Source organism: Giraffa tippelskirchi, chromosome 7 (genome assembly GCF_054371585.1).
Source record: "Giraffa tippelskirchi isolate mGirTip1 chromosome 7, T2T-mGirTip1v1.2.pri, whole genome shotgun sequence".
Taxonomy (NCBI): Eukaryota; Metazoa; Chordata; class Mammalia; order Artiodactyla; family Giraffidae; genus Giraffa; species Giraffa tippelskirchi.
This window is the reverse complement of record NC_137281.1, coordinates 71,676,848-71,693,556: the sequence shown is the minus strand read 5'-3', so window position 1 is coordinate 71,693,556 and position 16,709 is coordinate 71,676,848. Positions and strand designations below refer to the sequence as shown.

Below are 16,709 nucleotides of genomic sequence, written 5' to 3'. Positions count from 1 at the left end.
TTTTTAGCACTACAGAGGGATATCTCATTTTGATAACTCCATAAGACATCATAATGTGGATGCAATCCAACTTCTCAACCAGTCTCTTTATGAAGGAAATTTGGGTCACTCCAGCCTTTTGCTATTATAACTAGTATGATAGTTACCATTATTTATTCAACAATTTCCTTACTGGTGGGCACTGAGGATACTTCCAGTTTATTATTATTATTTTGCTTTAAAAAGGCAATGAAATAATTACCTTTGTATATAAAGATATCCAGGAATGCTAAGAGAACAGAGAGTCTCCAAAGTGAGTCACAGGGTATGTATGATATGTATGTATACATGTAGGTATGTATTATATGTGTATTTTTAATTTTTAAAAATTTCCACAAACTTGGCATATTATTAAGTTACCGTGAATTACATTCCCACCAGCAATATATGACAGTTCTCATTCCTCACATCCTCTCCAGCCCTGGATATTGTCACTCCTCCTAACTTTCGCCAGTATGACAGAAGAGTGAAAGTGAAAGTGTTAGTCGCTCAGTTATGTCCAACTCTTTGTGACCCCATGGACTGTAGCCCTCCAGGCTCCTCTGTTCATGGAATTCTCCAGGCAAGAATACTGGAGTGGATAGCCATTCCCTTCTCCAGGGGATCTTCCCCATCCAGGGATCGAACTCAGGCCTCCTAGATCACAGACAGATTCTTTCCTGTTTGAGCCACCAGGGAAACTCATGACAGGTGAAAGTAAAATCTAATTGTTCTTTAAACTTGCATTCCTAGGTTACTAGTGAGATTAAGCATCTTTACATATTAAGTGATCACTGAGATTTAGTTTTCTGTGACTTGCTTATTTTTGTCATTTGCACATGACTGTGTTTTCTTTCTCATACTAGAATATAGTGAGAGATAAACCCTTTCCACTATTTAGGTTAAAGGAAAATCTGGCTGGGGAGTTTCCCTAATTTTGGTACATTCTAAACAAATGAAAACTTAAATCTTTCCATAATTCACACCTCTCCCTCAGAAAAATGAAAAAGAGAAAAAATACATATTGCCAGGCACTCTTGTGTGGTACTGTATATTGCTCCATTAGGACAGGGACTTGTTAACCTGGCACATTTGTCAAATGACTGAAGAGCAGAGACTTCCCTGCATGTTCTGCTTTGCATAAACTTCTTCTAGGACTTTGATACACCTCTGAACTGATGGAAATCCCAATAATCACAGACTGAATTTCCTGGATGGGGCTTAGAGCCAGATTAATTTTATTTAAAAAAAAATAGTGACTTTTCTTATACCCCAGATCTTGGAGTAAAATTCATACATGCCACAGATCTAAGGAAATGTTTCAAAAAAGAACATTTGGGGAGAGAGGACAAGAACTACAGGGAAAACCTTAGTCTAACTGGAAGAGGAACCCCACTCATGGATCACAAGATAAGGCTGAATATGAAAATGTGGGCAAATTATGTGATACACTGCTCTTGACTTGTGAAATAATTTAATTTTACAATAATGAGCTTCTGAATGTTAAAAATATAAATTAAATAAATCAACATTAACAGCTGCTTAACAGTGATAAAATATACTTTTATTTATTTTGTTGTCAGAGGGTCGTAAAAAAAATTATTGCTAAAGTAGATATCAGGCAAACAGAACGGTGCTTTATAAGTCCGGTTACCTTGGAGTTTATTTAAACTAAGAGAAATATGTTATAATGTTTTCATGCAATACATATTTCATTCTTTAAATAACAATTGTGACAAATAACAGAAATTATTAAGGAATGCTGCACTTGTGATCCATACAAAACACCAACATTTTGGGTTGTACACCATTTAAAGAAATGTCCTGAACACTTTTCGAAATACTGTAATAGCCAATACATACAGGCATGCCTTAGGTGGCCACAGGAATGCAGTTTAGAAAATAAAGAAAAAAAAAATCACACTGGAACTACTTAATTTCTTCAAAACCACTGAGCAAGAAAAGCAACATTGAACTTCCATACTGATTTTATATAATGTCTATACAGTACCTTGACTTAAATCCAAGAGTAAAAGTTAAGACTCTCCTCCTTTATTTTTGGTAAACAACTGCATGGTAAACTTAGATGACTTTTTCCCCTGGATTTTACCTGGGAGTGGCCTTTTTAATTTTTTATTTAAAAGAGGGCAGGTTTGGCACTTTTATACTGATGTCACCAATGTTAATATTTCTTGGGATCTCAGGAAGATTCATATTCTTTACAGCTGATACAGCACGGGCTGGAGCTCCTGCTAAGCCAGCCTGTATACAGAAGCAAATAAAAGAAAAAGAAAATGAACAACTCAGGCGTAGCTCATCAAAAAACACCAAAACTGGAGGACAATGGTAAAAGATTTTCATATAACAAGCTTAGAGACCAGATGGTAGTTTGAATTGGTATGGAATGGTTACTTTGAAATACTAATCTATAAAGAGAAAACAGTTGACACATTAAAAAATACAGTGAATACATGCAATGATAACAATGTAAAGATTTAAATACAAATTAACTTGTACTATGGAAACATCACATAAAATATTTAAATTGCATAGCTACATCTTCACCTTTATCTTGATTTAACTGACTTACGATATAAACATGAAGCATATTTTACATTACTTTCCTTATTAGACACCTCTCGCAACAACTGTGATAGATTTTGGGTTTTTGCTTTTAAACTGTCATTTATTATTAATATATGCTGTGAAATAAAAATTGAAAGTAATAAATCACGTTTGTTTAGTTTCTTAGGGTTAAACCCTTAAAACATTTCAATATAATAAAGCTTTTTAAAATTATTTTTTACAACTGTAAAGGTTCTTCTAAACTTTTCTAGGAAAGTTCTAGAACATTAAAAAACAAAATCAGGCTTTTAAAGTGAAGCCTCAATCCAAAGAGAATGGTTCTGTCAAAAAATGAAACTGTAAGAAGAGGATCAATCCAACCCTTCAATGCATTAGTAAAAATATAATGATTAAAAATATTTTGTCATATAAAGTAGATTCAACATATGTTCAGTTTATAATACACAAATTTAGAAAGAAATTGCATAAATGCAAAAGGTAGGATATATATGAATACATGAGCTTAACAATTTCCTATGCCATTAGTGTATAATATCTGGCTTTCATCTTAGAAGGACAATTTATAATTTGTGAAAAATTTTGAGAGAAAACATGCTTAAAATTATAAGAAAAATGCATATACATCACTTTTCTCAAAAAGCTACATCAATTGTCATTGTTTTTAAGGTTAAATTTATATATTAATTAGATTTCATCAATTTTTATTCAGGTTATATAAAAAAGTCAACATATGGGAACATATGGGAATTCAGTACCATACATTATCTTGCACAAAAGCAATTAAGTAACAAAAACAAATCTTCCACTTTGCTTAGATTTCATATATGAGACAGTGTCCATGTTATTAGAAAGATGAGTTTTAATGTCCCTTTTTGTAATTTAGTTTGTTTTTTCTCTTATGTAATCCTACCTCTTTTGTTAATTAAAAAATAATAATAATAAAGCTGTTACCTGAGAAAAATCTTGACTGATACAAAATAGGCCAGTGTAAACTATTAGCTGAATAAAGGATACAAACATTGTTAAGCAATGAAATAAAAGCCATGGATTATCAAGTCAGAATTGGAAATAATAGAAAAATCAGCAAAATAGTATTAATAATATATATGGTCCACACAGGCAATGATAAGGGTGATATGGATGAAAAACTCCATACCCAATTAAAGACTAAATAGGGCCGGAGAATTCAATTTTTATAATTTAATGGAGGTTAGTTGTTTTTGATGTATAACTAAAAATTTGATTGACCTCTACATTTATACCTACCTGAAATAATGCAGTTTTTGTTATACCCCACTTCTCTCCAACTGCCCCCCAAAAGATGTTGGAGATACAGATGAATATTATTTGGGCTTCCCAGGTGGCGTTACTGGTAAAGAACCCGTCTGCCAATGCAAGAGACATGGGTTTGATCCCTGGGTCGGGAAGATCCCCTGGAGGAGGGCATGGCAACCCACTCCGCTATTCTTGCCCGGAGAATCCCATGGACACAGGAGCCTGGCGGGCTACAGTCCACAGAGTCGCAAAGAGTTAGACACGACTGAAGCGACTTAGCACACATGCCAACTTGATATTTTCAAGTTCAGTGTTTAGCTACCAAAATTTAGAATGGTTTAGAATCAGAGAAGACTCTAATTCAAAGAGCTTTACCATGTTGTAGGCTTCCTTCCTTTTACTAGAAAGTATGTTGTTTTCCGAGGGAACAAAAATTATTTAACAAAATTACAGACAACCTGGAACAAGTTATCATTTTCCAGGTAAAAAGGCTTTTATAATTTTTCTAATTAAATAAGCAACTTGCTCCTATTTCTACTCTGGAATTTATATACCAGGTGCTAGTTATGAGTAGGCTATAGTAAAGCATTGACAAAGTATTTAAATATTTTAAAAGGCACAGATTATTAGAGGATTTTTATTATTGAGAAAAAGAGAGAGAAAAGGTAGGGGTGCATGTGTATGTGTCCATCTGTTTTACTGGATGCTATGCTTAACATTTATAAGTAGTAAACATACATTTTTGTAGTATTAAACATCATTGTCAAGAAGCCTTCTTTCCCTGTAATATCCTGTACCATAAGCAGCTAAACTAGAGAATAAAATTGCATCCTGTTAAATTTCATTAGATTAAGTCGTTTCTTTGTGACCACAAACGGTGTTGACTGTTGGCTGCTAATAAGAATACATAAAGTCAATATAGCAATTGATTTAAATAGCATATATGTGCCAAATTCATATTCTGTAAAACCAAAAAGTTCTAAGTCAACAAACTACAATTCCTCTAAACATAAGCAGCAAGCCATCAACATGCAAAGGATGGTGACTAGTCAGAACACGCAAACGAATTACGAGAATCAAATTATTTCTCAAGCATGTTCAATACTTCTGTGTAGTATGTCACAAATTTAAATGATCATAATGTGAACTTCAGTTAAGTTTTAATTAAACTAACACTTTAAGAAATCAGATTCTGTAGAGTATAAAATGGAAAGAAAAACACGCGAAGGACTGTTGATCAGTAAGTAGGTGCTTAAATGCGCTGTTAATGTTAACGTACAAAAATTCAGACTTTAAAATATAACAGACTTCATGTCACTCAGATAGTAAACACTAGAACTGCTATAAACACATTTCAGTTTCAGACTTCCATGAACATAAAGTCTGAAACATTTTTATTAAAGAATAAAATGTAAGAGGTAATTTGCCATTAGAAAATCAGTTTGCCAACAAAAAGGTATAAAGGAATTTTCATCTGAGTTGAGCTTCTTAGATATACTCAAAACAAGATAACATTTACTAACACAATTTTTTTAACACTGAAATTTACAGAAATTAAGTTTACCTGTCTTGTTAGTAGTATGTACAGTTTAAAATGTAAAAATAAGATACTTCTGGCAGTACAACATAGTTCTTATAGATTCAAGATTACACAGTTGACACAGATCAGGAATAAAAAGAATGAAACCCTACTGGAGAAATAACTTGTTTCCATCTAAGCTGTTATACTCGAGCACCACCATGGCAGGTAAACTGCAGCAACTTCACTAACAAAAACAAGTACATGAATCCAAAGCAGTTAAGAATATGAATCGGATGGAAGAATGAAGTACAGTATATAAAAGAATGATCATGTTTTCTCTCCCATGAGATTAAATAAATTAACAGAATTAAGAGAAAGAAAACAAAATGAAGTCTGCAAGTATACCAAAATGAGGCCAAACAGATAGAAGACTTATACAGACATACTCTCAGAAATTTCAAGCACTTGAATCACAAAGATAGTAATGGATGGATATGATTCGTTTTTTATTTTTTTTAATTGCCAGACCCAAAAATAAACAAAATATGTGCAAGCAAAACTGAAAAAGCAGCATTATAAAATATATTTCATTCAAAGAATCTGAAGGCTCCCTTTTCCTCATGCAATAAGCAATTAGCTTTCTCCAAGGGAAAAGGAAAGAACCTAGATATTTACTTCATCTAACACATAAAATATTCTACCATCTTAAAATAGTTTTTCAAGCTTGAAATAGACCATAATAAGATGGTAGTTGGAATAATTTTTACATACTAAAACCTTTACCCACCCATCCTGCTGGAAGTTGCTATATGCACAATTCATAATTTTGACCTAACAGCAAAGTGAAAGAACATCAACATTAATAAACACAGTATTAAATGGTTTCAGACTCAAAATCATTAACAAAATAATGGCAAGTTTGAAAGCATGTTTTGAGCAGAATGGAAAATGTCAATATTTTAATTTCTGAATTTAAGGCAGAATAATTTTCAAACTGGGGACAGGCTTGCTCTTTGCTTTAAAGGCAGTGTTTCAAAACTGCAATTATAAGCAGATTAGAAATGCTGCTGACACTCCTCTAGTGAGCAAGAACGATGGCACTTTATGAAAATTTTTATCAAAATAAGAATATTTTAAAATTGTAAACCTTTCAGGTCTGGTAATTTTATATAATCTTAAATTATAGTTTTAATTTCTAGCATAAGATTTACCTGTGTGAAATAAATATAGCAGACTGATGTCATCTATGGATTTAATATAAATAGTTTTGACCATTACACATGGCCTCCAGGGTCTTCACCGTAGTTCTGAAGGAGAGAGTAACTGGGCATGTCAAGGTAGAGGGGCAGAACCAACTCACAAACTGACTTCCCAACATCTATATCTGAGGGCCACTTTTTTTGTTCTCTATTCTTTGAAAGTAGATACTTGATTTAAAAAAAAGCAATTGACCAAAGCGACTTAGCAGCAGCAGCAGCAGCAGCAGCAGCAGTGATAGATGTTGTAAGACCCAAGTTACTGATGGTTCTATGCTAGAAAAAACAATTTAACATAAATTAAAGACTGGAATGTAGAAACTGGCAGTGATTTGAGATTAATGGAATAAACGAGACCCAGTATGTATTTTCTGTTCCTGGGGTACAGTAATACAGATCTGGGGTTCAAAAGTGGTGTCCCCAGCTTCATGATACAAGGCCCACAAACTCAGGATAGACGTTATAAAACCACCTGAATGGTGCTGCTTTCCAAACACATCCAGAAAGTAATAATTTCGTGTCTAAAAAAAGGTGCCAAATTCTCAGTGGCATTTTTCAAATTACTAAAGTGGCTAACCTAAGTTTATATATTTTTCCCTGCATGAGACTCAATAAAGTATTTTCATTTGAAAATTTAAATGGAGGCGTGTAAACATTTTCATTTTTCCTGAAATGGCTCTGTACAAAAAGTTGTTCATTATCATCTCTACATGGAAATGATTAACAGTAATTCACACAGGTAACTTGTGGTTTGAAAAATTACAGGAAACAGCAGAGAAAACTTAGTTTCATAGGGCTAAGAGTCTATTTAAAACATTTCCAATTTTTGCCAATATGCTTTGCAAAAATTTTCAAGGTTTACAATATCTTATTGAGTCATATTATGATATATTTAGATAACAGAAGTTTGCTACAATAGAAATCTATTTTAGTTTGGTCAATATATTTAATTCCATGTTTTAGAACATTTAGTTCAATTTTAGAAAACTTCTGATCTTATTTTGCTGGCCACTTTCAATATTCATCTGTCAGTCAAAACTGTAAAAGCAATTCTGTTAAGACTTTGGAACTGAAAACCATTAAGTGGGAGGAAAGGGACTATTTCACAGTCACTGTTCTGAGCCTCTGAGGGTTCCCACTGTATCCAAACCTCTAAAGGCTCAGCTTTTGGTTTTTAAATTCAGAGCTTCCAAAACCCAGCAGGCAATTTTATGTTATTAATAGAATCCTAATTTAGAGAGATGAGGGAAAAGTATCTGTGAGAGTTAAATTAAGATTGGTTCTGCCATATGGTGCTCAAAATAAACTCTAATTTATATATACAAAGTAAATTGTCATTTCTACAAATGTAATTTGTCAGTTAAATGACAATGTTTTTAAAAAAAGAACAAAAAATTTAAACTTTCCTTCACAATGCAGGCAGACAAAACAGAACAAACATGACATCAATGATATACTAATAAAATACACTAAGTCCAATAAAAGATGAATAACTACAAGGAGAAACTAGAATGGAAAATAGCTACAGGGACTATATGGGTTCATTAACACAAAGAATTTTTGAGTCTGGCCTAAATAATTAATTGCCTTTGACATCATTTTGCTTTCCCTTTGTTAAAGCACATTGTTCTCAAAGTCAGCAATACCTTGTCTACCTGTCCTGTCTGGGAGATTGAAAGATAAAGGTCTGTAAGAGAGAAGAATGGAAAGAGCTAGAAAGATCAGGATGTTCAGAAAAAAGAGGACTGACTTTTAAAAAGTAGTGACTAAATTCAGACCCATTTATTCATCTTGAAAATCACACGAAATACATATCTCCCCAGCCCCACCCCTCTACCTCCACCCCCAGGGAGTCTTTTCACACCTAGGCAGATCCTGAGTGCCTCTTACTCCTCCCCAATCCCAGCAACCTCCCAGCTTAAACCCTCCTTTCCCAAGATCCCAACTGTTATAGTAAACCATTTATCTATTAAAGCAGGATAGAGGAAAATCTATTCAGAGTGTGATCTTTGTTTCTCATCTTTTAAAAGATCTGAGTGATCTTTGTTTCTACTTGTCTAGGTAATGGGAATTAAACTGGCTCACTTTTGACTATTACTGGAAATACACTACTTTTAAAATAATAAAATCTTTTTATTTCCGACAAAGTTGAAGGGACCTTGAAACATCCATGTTATATTTTAAAAGCTGTACCGTAATTACATCCAGGCTTTTTAAAAGACATACGATATTCTAAACAATACTTAATTTTTAGAATATGATAAATAAGTCTTTTCATCAATCATGGTTTTCTGAACTTTAATATTTCTTTGGCAATTTTTGCTTACATAATACATTTTAACTAAAATTTTTTAAGAGTAAGATTAATAAAAGCTTACAGTTCGCTCACAAATAATTTTGGATTATTCTGCAGTCATATATTGGTAAATATAACCAACTTAAATAATATGGAAATGAAACCCATATGAAAATCTTTAACATTTCCCTGTGTCTGGAATAAAGCTGGCAGCCTTCCAAACATATCTAACATATATAAAAATTACTGGACAATTATACAAAGTCAATGTTGCTTCAACACAATTTCTTAAAATGTGATCAGAACTAAATTATGGCTTCACTATGACTCAAAATTCTATCTTGTGAGTAAAATATTAGCAGACATCACAAATAGGGAAATGCTTGATAAACATATAACGTTAGTTTATCCCATCAGATTTAAAACATACTTCTCTGTAAAGAAGAAAAAGAAAAACTAATTTGGCAATAGACAACAATTGATTATACATGTTAAAAAATGATCAGTGGATGAAAAACGGAAGTATTCATCCCCTAGGATTCAAAACCAGTTTAAATAGCACTGTTTCGGTGAAATGACATTTTTAAAGTTGTAATATTCTTGTAACTATTTCCACTGAAAATGCCAATTCTGTATTTCACTGCTCTTTATAGACAAGAAAAATTGGCCTATTAACAAAGTTTTACTGGACAATCAAAAAGCAAATATCCATTATGGAATAATTATAGGTCTCTCATGACTTCTATCAGTATTACATATACCAAACTAAGGAGGAAAAGGGGTGAAGGGCACCACCAATGGAAAGGAATTAATACCTGGAAAGGGGAAAATTCCAGACAAGAGGTTGATATGTTTTTAAAGATGATTACACAGAATTTATAAATTACCACATATCACTCATTTTGGACTAATTATTAAGAGACTGTATCACTGTCTGTGTCTTAGCATTTAAAATCTATATCCATACAGTTTTGCCAAGCAATATTTAACAGATTACATAAATTATCATTTTAAGACCTTAAAAACTATAGCTTAGAGCTTATAGTAAATCTTTTGCCATATTGAAAAATCCATTGCAAGCCAACTCTACTTTTCCTTGTCCTAAAATGAAATTTTCTCTGTTAATCTAGTTTGTCTTCCCTTTTCAAAAACCAGTATTTTAAAAACTGGTTGTAGAACATATAAAATATACACAATTACTTAAAAGAGTCATAATTCTAAGTTCTTCCCCATTTCAAGCCCTCCTTTGGGAAACCTAGAAGGATGATAAACTGAGATAAGGAGGAATGTAAGACTTATTTTAATTTAAAATAGAACATTGGAAAAGGCTTTTATACAAAACTTCAACTGTTTCTAACCCTCAGATTTCAGATTTATCCACCATCCTGTATTTCATTTAATTATAATGAGCATAGCATTTTGTTAAGCTAATCCTTTAAAGAGCCAACAAGATAAAAATTCTTCACAACTCACCTGCTGTAAATCAATTCTAGCATATTTTTAATATCTCTCTGCTTTTATAGTAATATTTACTTTAGATAATCCAAACACCTGTACTAATAATTATAAATAAAATTAGTTTTCTACTCTGAGTTATGACTATAAATATCAAAGGTAAGGGTATCCTCAAATATGTATAGTGCTAAATGAGGTATCAAGACCATTCATCTTTCTAAATTTCTTCTACAGCAGTTAAGAAACCACTAAAATAATGCCCACTTGAGTGGTTCAGCTTCAGCACCTGTTATATTCAGCCTTGTTATTGATAAATTCAGCTTTGTTATTGATATTCAGCCTTGTTATTGAGGGAAGAAGCATGCAATTATAAAGTAGAGTTTTACACAAGGCTAAAGTGCTGGTTAGTCCTCATTCACTCAACCTAACAGCACGAAGTTAGCTGTATATCACCAAATCTTGCTCTTCTAGAATACAACAAAAGCCATGAATACATGGGTCACTGTATGAAATATATATGATTTAGCTAACGTGTCAGTGACCTTTGACAAGGATCCAGAAATAGAAGATTAGAGTGCTGAATTTCTTTTTTTTCAATGTGCACTCAGGCCTACTAAGCACCTATTATTAATATTACTTTCTTGTGAGAATTCCATTTTCTCTCCTTTCCTTTTTCAGAAATAGTTTTATAAAACATTAAATTCATATATCTTTGAAAACCATTTCTAAGATTTCTTGGATAATTAATGACTAAGAACATAACAAATACTGATTCCACTATTCAAGTAAATAACTTCTTTTTTAAGCAATAAGAATTGGGAATTTTATTTATTACTCATAACAGTTGTGACTGTGGCTAAAAGTATACACAAAACTATTTGGTGGATAGTGGTCACAGAACATTTAACATACTAAAATGTGTATATTCTATTTATTTTTAAAACTGAGTAAGCCTACCAGCTGTGCTAAAGGGTGATACTGAAGGACAAACAGTGAAAGCTACAAATCATGCATAATTTATGATCATGCTTACTACCTTCATTAACTAGAGCACCTTCCATTCTTACCTCAGATTTCTCCAGTTTATTTTGTGCATCAATTTGTGTAACAATCTCATTCATGTTGGTCTCCAATACCATTCCCCCCATCACCATTTCTGCAAGAATATTGTGAACCTAAAGGAAAAGATAATACACATCCATAAAGAAAATTATGTTTCATGATTCTAGTAATTTTTCTTTCAAATACTGCTGTGTCTGTTTTATGAGCTATAAAATAAAAATAATTTGGAGTGAGAGTTCATAATACACTTATGTCACTGCTGTGAAGCCTTAGGTAATTATACAAACCTCTTTAAATCTTAGTTTAATGAGCTGTAAAACAGGGATAATAATAATATCTCCTTCCTAGACTACTGGGACGATTAAGTGAGGTCAACCACCATGGAAGCACCCAAAAAATTAATAATCTATAAACATTAGCTACCATGATTATAGTATCAAACTTAAAGCTAAAAAAAAATGATCTATTAGGCCTTTTATACCAGATTCTTCATCAATAATTATTAAGTTGTTTTATGCTCAAGGTACTTAATAAGGCTATGTGGCCTTACTACTAGCTCTAGATTTAAAAATGAAGTAATTTTTTTTTTTCATATTGTGCTCATTTGCTCAGTCATGACTGACTCTTTGCAATCCCATGGACTGTAGCCCACCAAGCTCCTCTGTCCATGGAATTTTCCAGGCAAGAATAATGGAGTGGGGTGGCATTTCCTACTCCAGGGGATCTTCCAGACTCGGGTATCAAACTACTGTTTCTCCTGTCTCCTGCATTGGTAGGCAGATTCTTTGGTGCTAGTGGTAAAGAACCTGTCTGTCAGTGCAGGAGATACAGGTGTTGCAGGTTTGATTCCTAGATTGGGAAGATTCCTCTGGAGAAGGGCATGGTAACCCACTCCAGTATCCTTGCCTGGAGAATCCCATGGACAGAGGAGCCTGGCGTGCTACAGTCCATAGGGTTGCACAGAGTCGGACAAGACTGAAATGACTTAGCATCCTTGTTAGTGTAGTGCTGAGTATTCCTGCTTGTCATGTGGGAGACTGGGATTTGATTCCCCGATGGGGAGGCAACATGTCCTTTTTGAGTTCTTGGTGGCTCAGATGGGAAAGAGTCTGCTTGCAATGCAGAAGACTGGGGTTCAATCCCTGGGTCAGGAAGATCCCCTGGAGAAGGAAATGGCAACCCACTCCAGTACTCTTGCCTGGAAAAGCCCACGAATGGAGGAGCCTGGTAGGTTATATAGTCCATGGGGTCACAAAGAGTCTGACATGACTGAGCGACTTCACTTACTTTACTTTCTAGCATAGCATAGCATAGCGCCACCTGGGAAATGGCTCTTTCGTTATATTATAGGAAGTGGTGCTTTCTTTATATTGCTAAGTCGCTTCAGTCGTGTCCGACTCTGTGCGACCCCATAGACGGCAGCCCATCAGGCTCCGCTGTCCCTGGGATTCTCCAGGCAAGAATACTGGAGTGGGTTGCCATTTCCTTCTCCAGTGCATGAAAGGGAAAAGTGAAAGTGAAGTCGCTCAGTCGTGTCCGACTCTTAGCGACCCCATGGACTGTAGCCCACCCGGCTCCTCCATCCATGGGATTTTCCAGGCAAGAGTACTGGAGTGGGGTGCCATTGCCTTCTCCGTTCTTTATATTACAGGTACTTTAATAATACTTTTGGGCTTCTCTGATAGCTCAGGTGATAAAGAATCCACCTGCAATGCAGGAGACCCTGGTTCAATTCCTGGGTCGGGAAGATCCGCTGGAGAAGGGATAGGCTACCCACTCCAGTATTCCTGGGCTTCCCTTGTAGCTTAGCTGGTAAAGAATCCTGCTACAATGCAGGACACCTGGGTTTGATCTCTGGGTTGGGAAGATCCCCTCGAGAAGCAAAAGGCTACCCACTTCAGTATTCTGGCTAGGAGAATATACAGTCCATGGGGTCACAAAGAGTTGGACATGACTGAGTGACTTTCACTTTCAATAATACTTTTACCCCAAAGCTCTCTCTACATATCTAATTACTCAGATTTTTCATGATCAAAAAGATTGCAATGACAAAAATATCATTTTGCATTGGGGAGAAAAACTATAACCCAGGTATTTTATCATAAGGAATTTACTGAATCAAAAATCACCAATTCAAAGCTGAAGTGGGTGTCAAAGAGCAGTATACTGTGCTATAATATACATTTTTTAAAAATAATGTGGCAGCATTAAGAATGGAGACTGTGAAATTAGATAGGTGTAAATACTGACTCTATCACGTATTAGTTGTACACCCTTCAGTAGTTACTTGACCTCTCTGTTACGTTATCTGTAAAACAGAGGTAGAAATAGTATAGGTATCTCACAGAATTATCATAAGGATTAAACAAATTCATGAAAGGAACTGTAGCACAGTACCTTACAGGTTTTTTTTTTTAAACAAAAACTTTTAAAAAGTTAAATATAGAATTAAGCTATTCAATTTTCATTCTTTTAGGATTTCATGAATATATGCAAATATATTCATGATTTTTAAAATATCTTGTCATTATTTACTAATGTTTCATTTTGGAAAGTTGGACACTTCACACTCGAATTCTGAAAAATTCTAGAAATTATTCTTCCTTAACAAACAAAATGAAACCAGAAGCTACAGAAGCTTTAAAAAATAGTACTAAATATCATCACTTCGACTACTATCCTTTCTGTTACTAGATACCATTTATTAAAACTCTGTTTTGATGCTGCTGGACTTACAGTATCTGATTTAATTCTCACATTAACCTGTTACACTGAGAGAATAAACCAGCTTACTCAAGATACATAAGCTAATATGTAGCAAATTAATGACTCAAACCTAAATCTGAGTGATCCAAGTCCAATACTTTGTTTTCTTCTGTTAACAATAATAAATGAAATAATTTATTCATAATAAGTATAGCAAATTACTTTTTAGTCTTAATCTATGAAAATCCAATTAAAGGTCAAGAAGGTAACTAGGTGATAAAATTACCTTATAATAGCTAAAAGGTACTGTATGTGTAAAAAGTGTTCAGAAAGAAAAGTCATGGCAGGGAAAAATATCAATAACCTCAGATATGCAGATGACACCACCCTTACGGCAGAAAGTGAAGAGGAACTAAAGAGCTTCTTAATGAAAGTGAAAGAGAAGAATGAAAAAGCTGGCTTAAAACTCAACATTCAAAAAATGAAGATCATGGCATCTGGTTCCATCACTTTATGGAAAATAGATGGGAAAAAAATGGAAACAGTGACAGACTTTTATTTTCTTGGGCTCCAAAATCACTGCAGATAGTGAGTGCAGCCATGAAATTAAAAGACGTTTGCTCCTTGGAATAAAAGCTATGACCAACCTAGACAGCATATTAAAAAGCAGAGACATTATTCTACCAACAAAAGTCTGTCTAGTCAAAGCTATGGTTTTTTCAGTAGTCATGGATAGATGTGACAGTTGGACTCTAAAGAAAGCTGAGCGCCAAAGAATTGATGCTTTTGAACTGTGGTGTTGGAGAAGGCTCTTGGGGGTCCCTTGGACTGAAAGGAGATCAAACCAGTCCATCCTAAAGGAAATCAGTTCCTGAATATTCATTGGAAGGACTGATGCTGAAACTGAAACTCCAACACTTTGGCCACCTGATGCTAAGAACTGGAAAAAAACCCTGATGATGGGAAAGATTGAAGGCAGGAGGAGATGGGGACGACAGAGAATGAGGGGGTTGGATGGCATCACCAACGCGATGGATATGAGTTTGAGTAGGCTCCGGGAGTTGGTAATGGACAGGGAAGCCTGGCATGCTGCAGTCCATGGGGTTGCAAAGAATCAGACCGGATTTAGCAACTGAACTGAGGGGAAAGAGATTCCTTAAAACTTCTGTTTTAGCAGTAGAAATTCCTCTCTTCTATGTAAAACAAATTCTCATGAGATAGCATGACTTCTAACACTGATAGATGTGTAGCAAATTCACCAGCCCCATTTTGCTCAGGCTTTCTTGTGGGTTCATCTCTACACACATTGTTCTATTGCCTTTCGAAACATCTCAGGACACAAGCACTAGATTGGTAGAACTGTAGATTTCAGTAATACTGAAACGTCTGCCAAGGTTAGAGGTATCAAAATATGAGCAGCCTACCAGTGTGAGTTGTAAGCAACAAATTCTAAGAATGTATACAAATTTGTCCTCAAAGGTAAAAAAATTCTTATGAAAGCAAATTTAGATCCTAAAGAGACAGAAAATAGGAGCTAAATTCCTAAACATAATCTCAGTCATTATAAAGATAATAAATGCCTAAAGACTGTATTCTCAGTGACATGGTACTGTAAGTTATGTAGAAATCCAAGGAGATAAACAGTTTGGGAATGAGAAGCCTATCAACCGGGAGGCTACTCCAATACTATCCAGGTTGCTGTTGTTCAGTTGCTAAGTCGTGCCCAACTCTGACTCTTGGACTGAGCACACCAGGTGTCCAAAGTAAGCTATGGCCCCTAAGGAGAGGGAATTTAGAAGGTAAACCTGTCCAGTGACAGAAAAAGTCATGTTCCAAGAATTGAGAAGAATTTTGGCAGACTTGACAAGAGAAAGAGGACAAGCTCTGCTTTCAGCTTAGCCCTAACTCATATGGATGACATATTTCAGTATTTTGTTTAATAAATTCTACTAAAAACAGATTTTTATGGAAATAAAAGGGTAACAATATGCTTATAATACAACTCATCTACTAAACTGCTTTGATATTCATCTAAAACTTCAATAAGTTTTCACTCTCTTTTATGAATTTTTTTTAAGTGTTTAAAAAGTGGCAAATAACACATTAACAAAGTATTTTTGCTTTAAAAAAAAAAATGCCCTATCTACCCAACCACACAGCTTCTTCTGGACATAGACCATAACTTTTAAATTTCGTTTTTTTAAAATCACCATATAAGAAAAACAGAAACATATATAAAAATAGTCTCTACCACCCTCTGCTTCTGTTATTAGGTCCCTCTAACCAAAGATAATCACAGTTAATTGTATCTTATATATCCTTCCAGAAAACTGACACACATGCTTGTTATATGAGTGTGCATACCTAATATACACAAATGAGATTACATTGTACACATTATTCTCATAGTTCTACAACAAAATAAAGATTGAATTGAAAGTTACAGGCAAGAGAAAACAAGCCTGTTAGTTAATAAAGTAATAAAAGTTACTGGAACCAGATACATGTACAAAAACGATCAATGAAACTGTTG

The 16,709-nt window shown here is 34.3% G+C and overlaps 1 protein-coding gene across 9 annotated transcripts in view; it reads right to left on the bottom strand.

The window, feature by feature from the left end:
* Nucleotides 1–1,560: 1,560 nt before the first annotated feature.
* The window catches only part of AP3S1 (adaptor related protein complex 3 subunit sigma 1), a 73,077-nt gene continuing 57,928 nt past the window's right edge, over nt 1,561–16,709 (bottom strand). For 4 of the 9 annotated variants that reach the window (XM_081513711.1, XM_081513713.1, XM_081513719.1 and 1 more), the window contains 2 exons: nt 11,476–11,583; nt 1,561–2,280 (listed from right to left, as the gene is read on the bottom strand). In XM_081513711.1, the coding sequence (XP_081369837.1) occupies nt 2,152–2,280; nt 11,476–11,583 (237 nt within the window). In that variant the 3' untranslated portion in view covers nt 1,561–2,151. Of the gene's footprint in view, nt 2,281–3,555; nt 3,604–6,988; nt 8,345–11,475; nt 11,584–16,709 lie in introns of those variants that run through there. The other 5 variants (XM_081513716.1, XM_081513718.1, XM_081513710.1 and 2 more) reach the window with 4 other exon arrangements.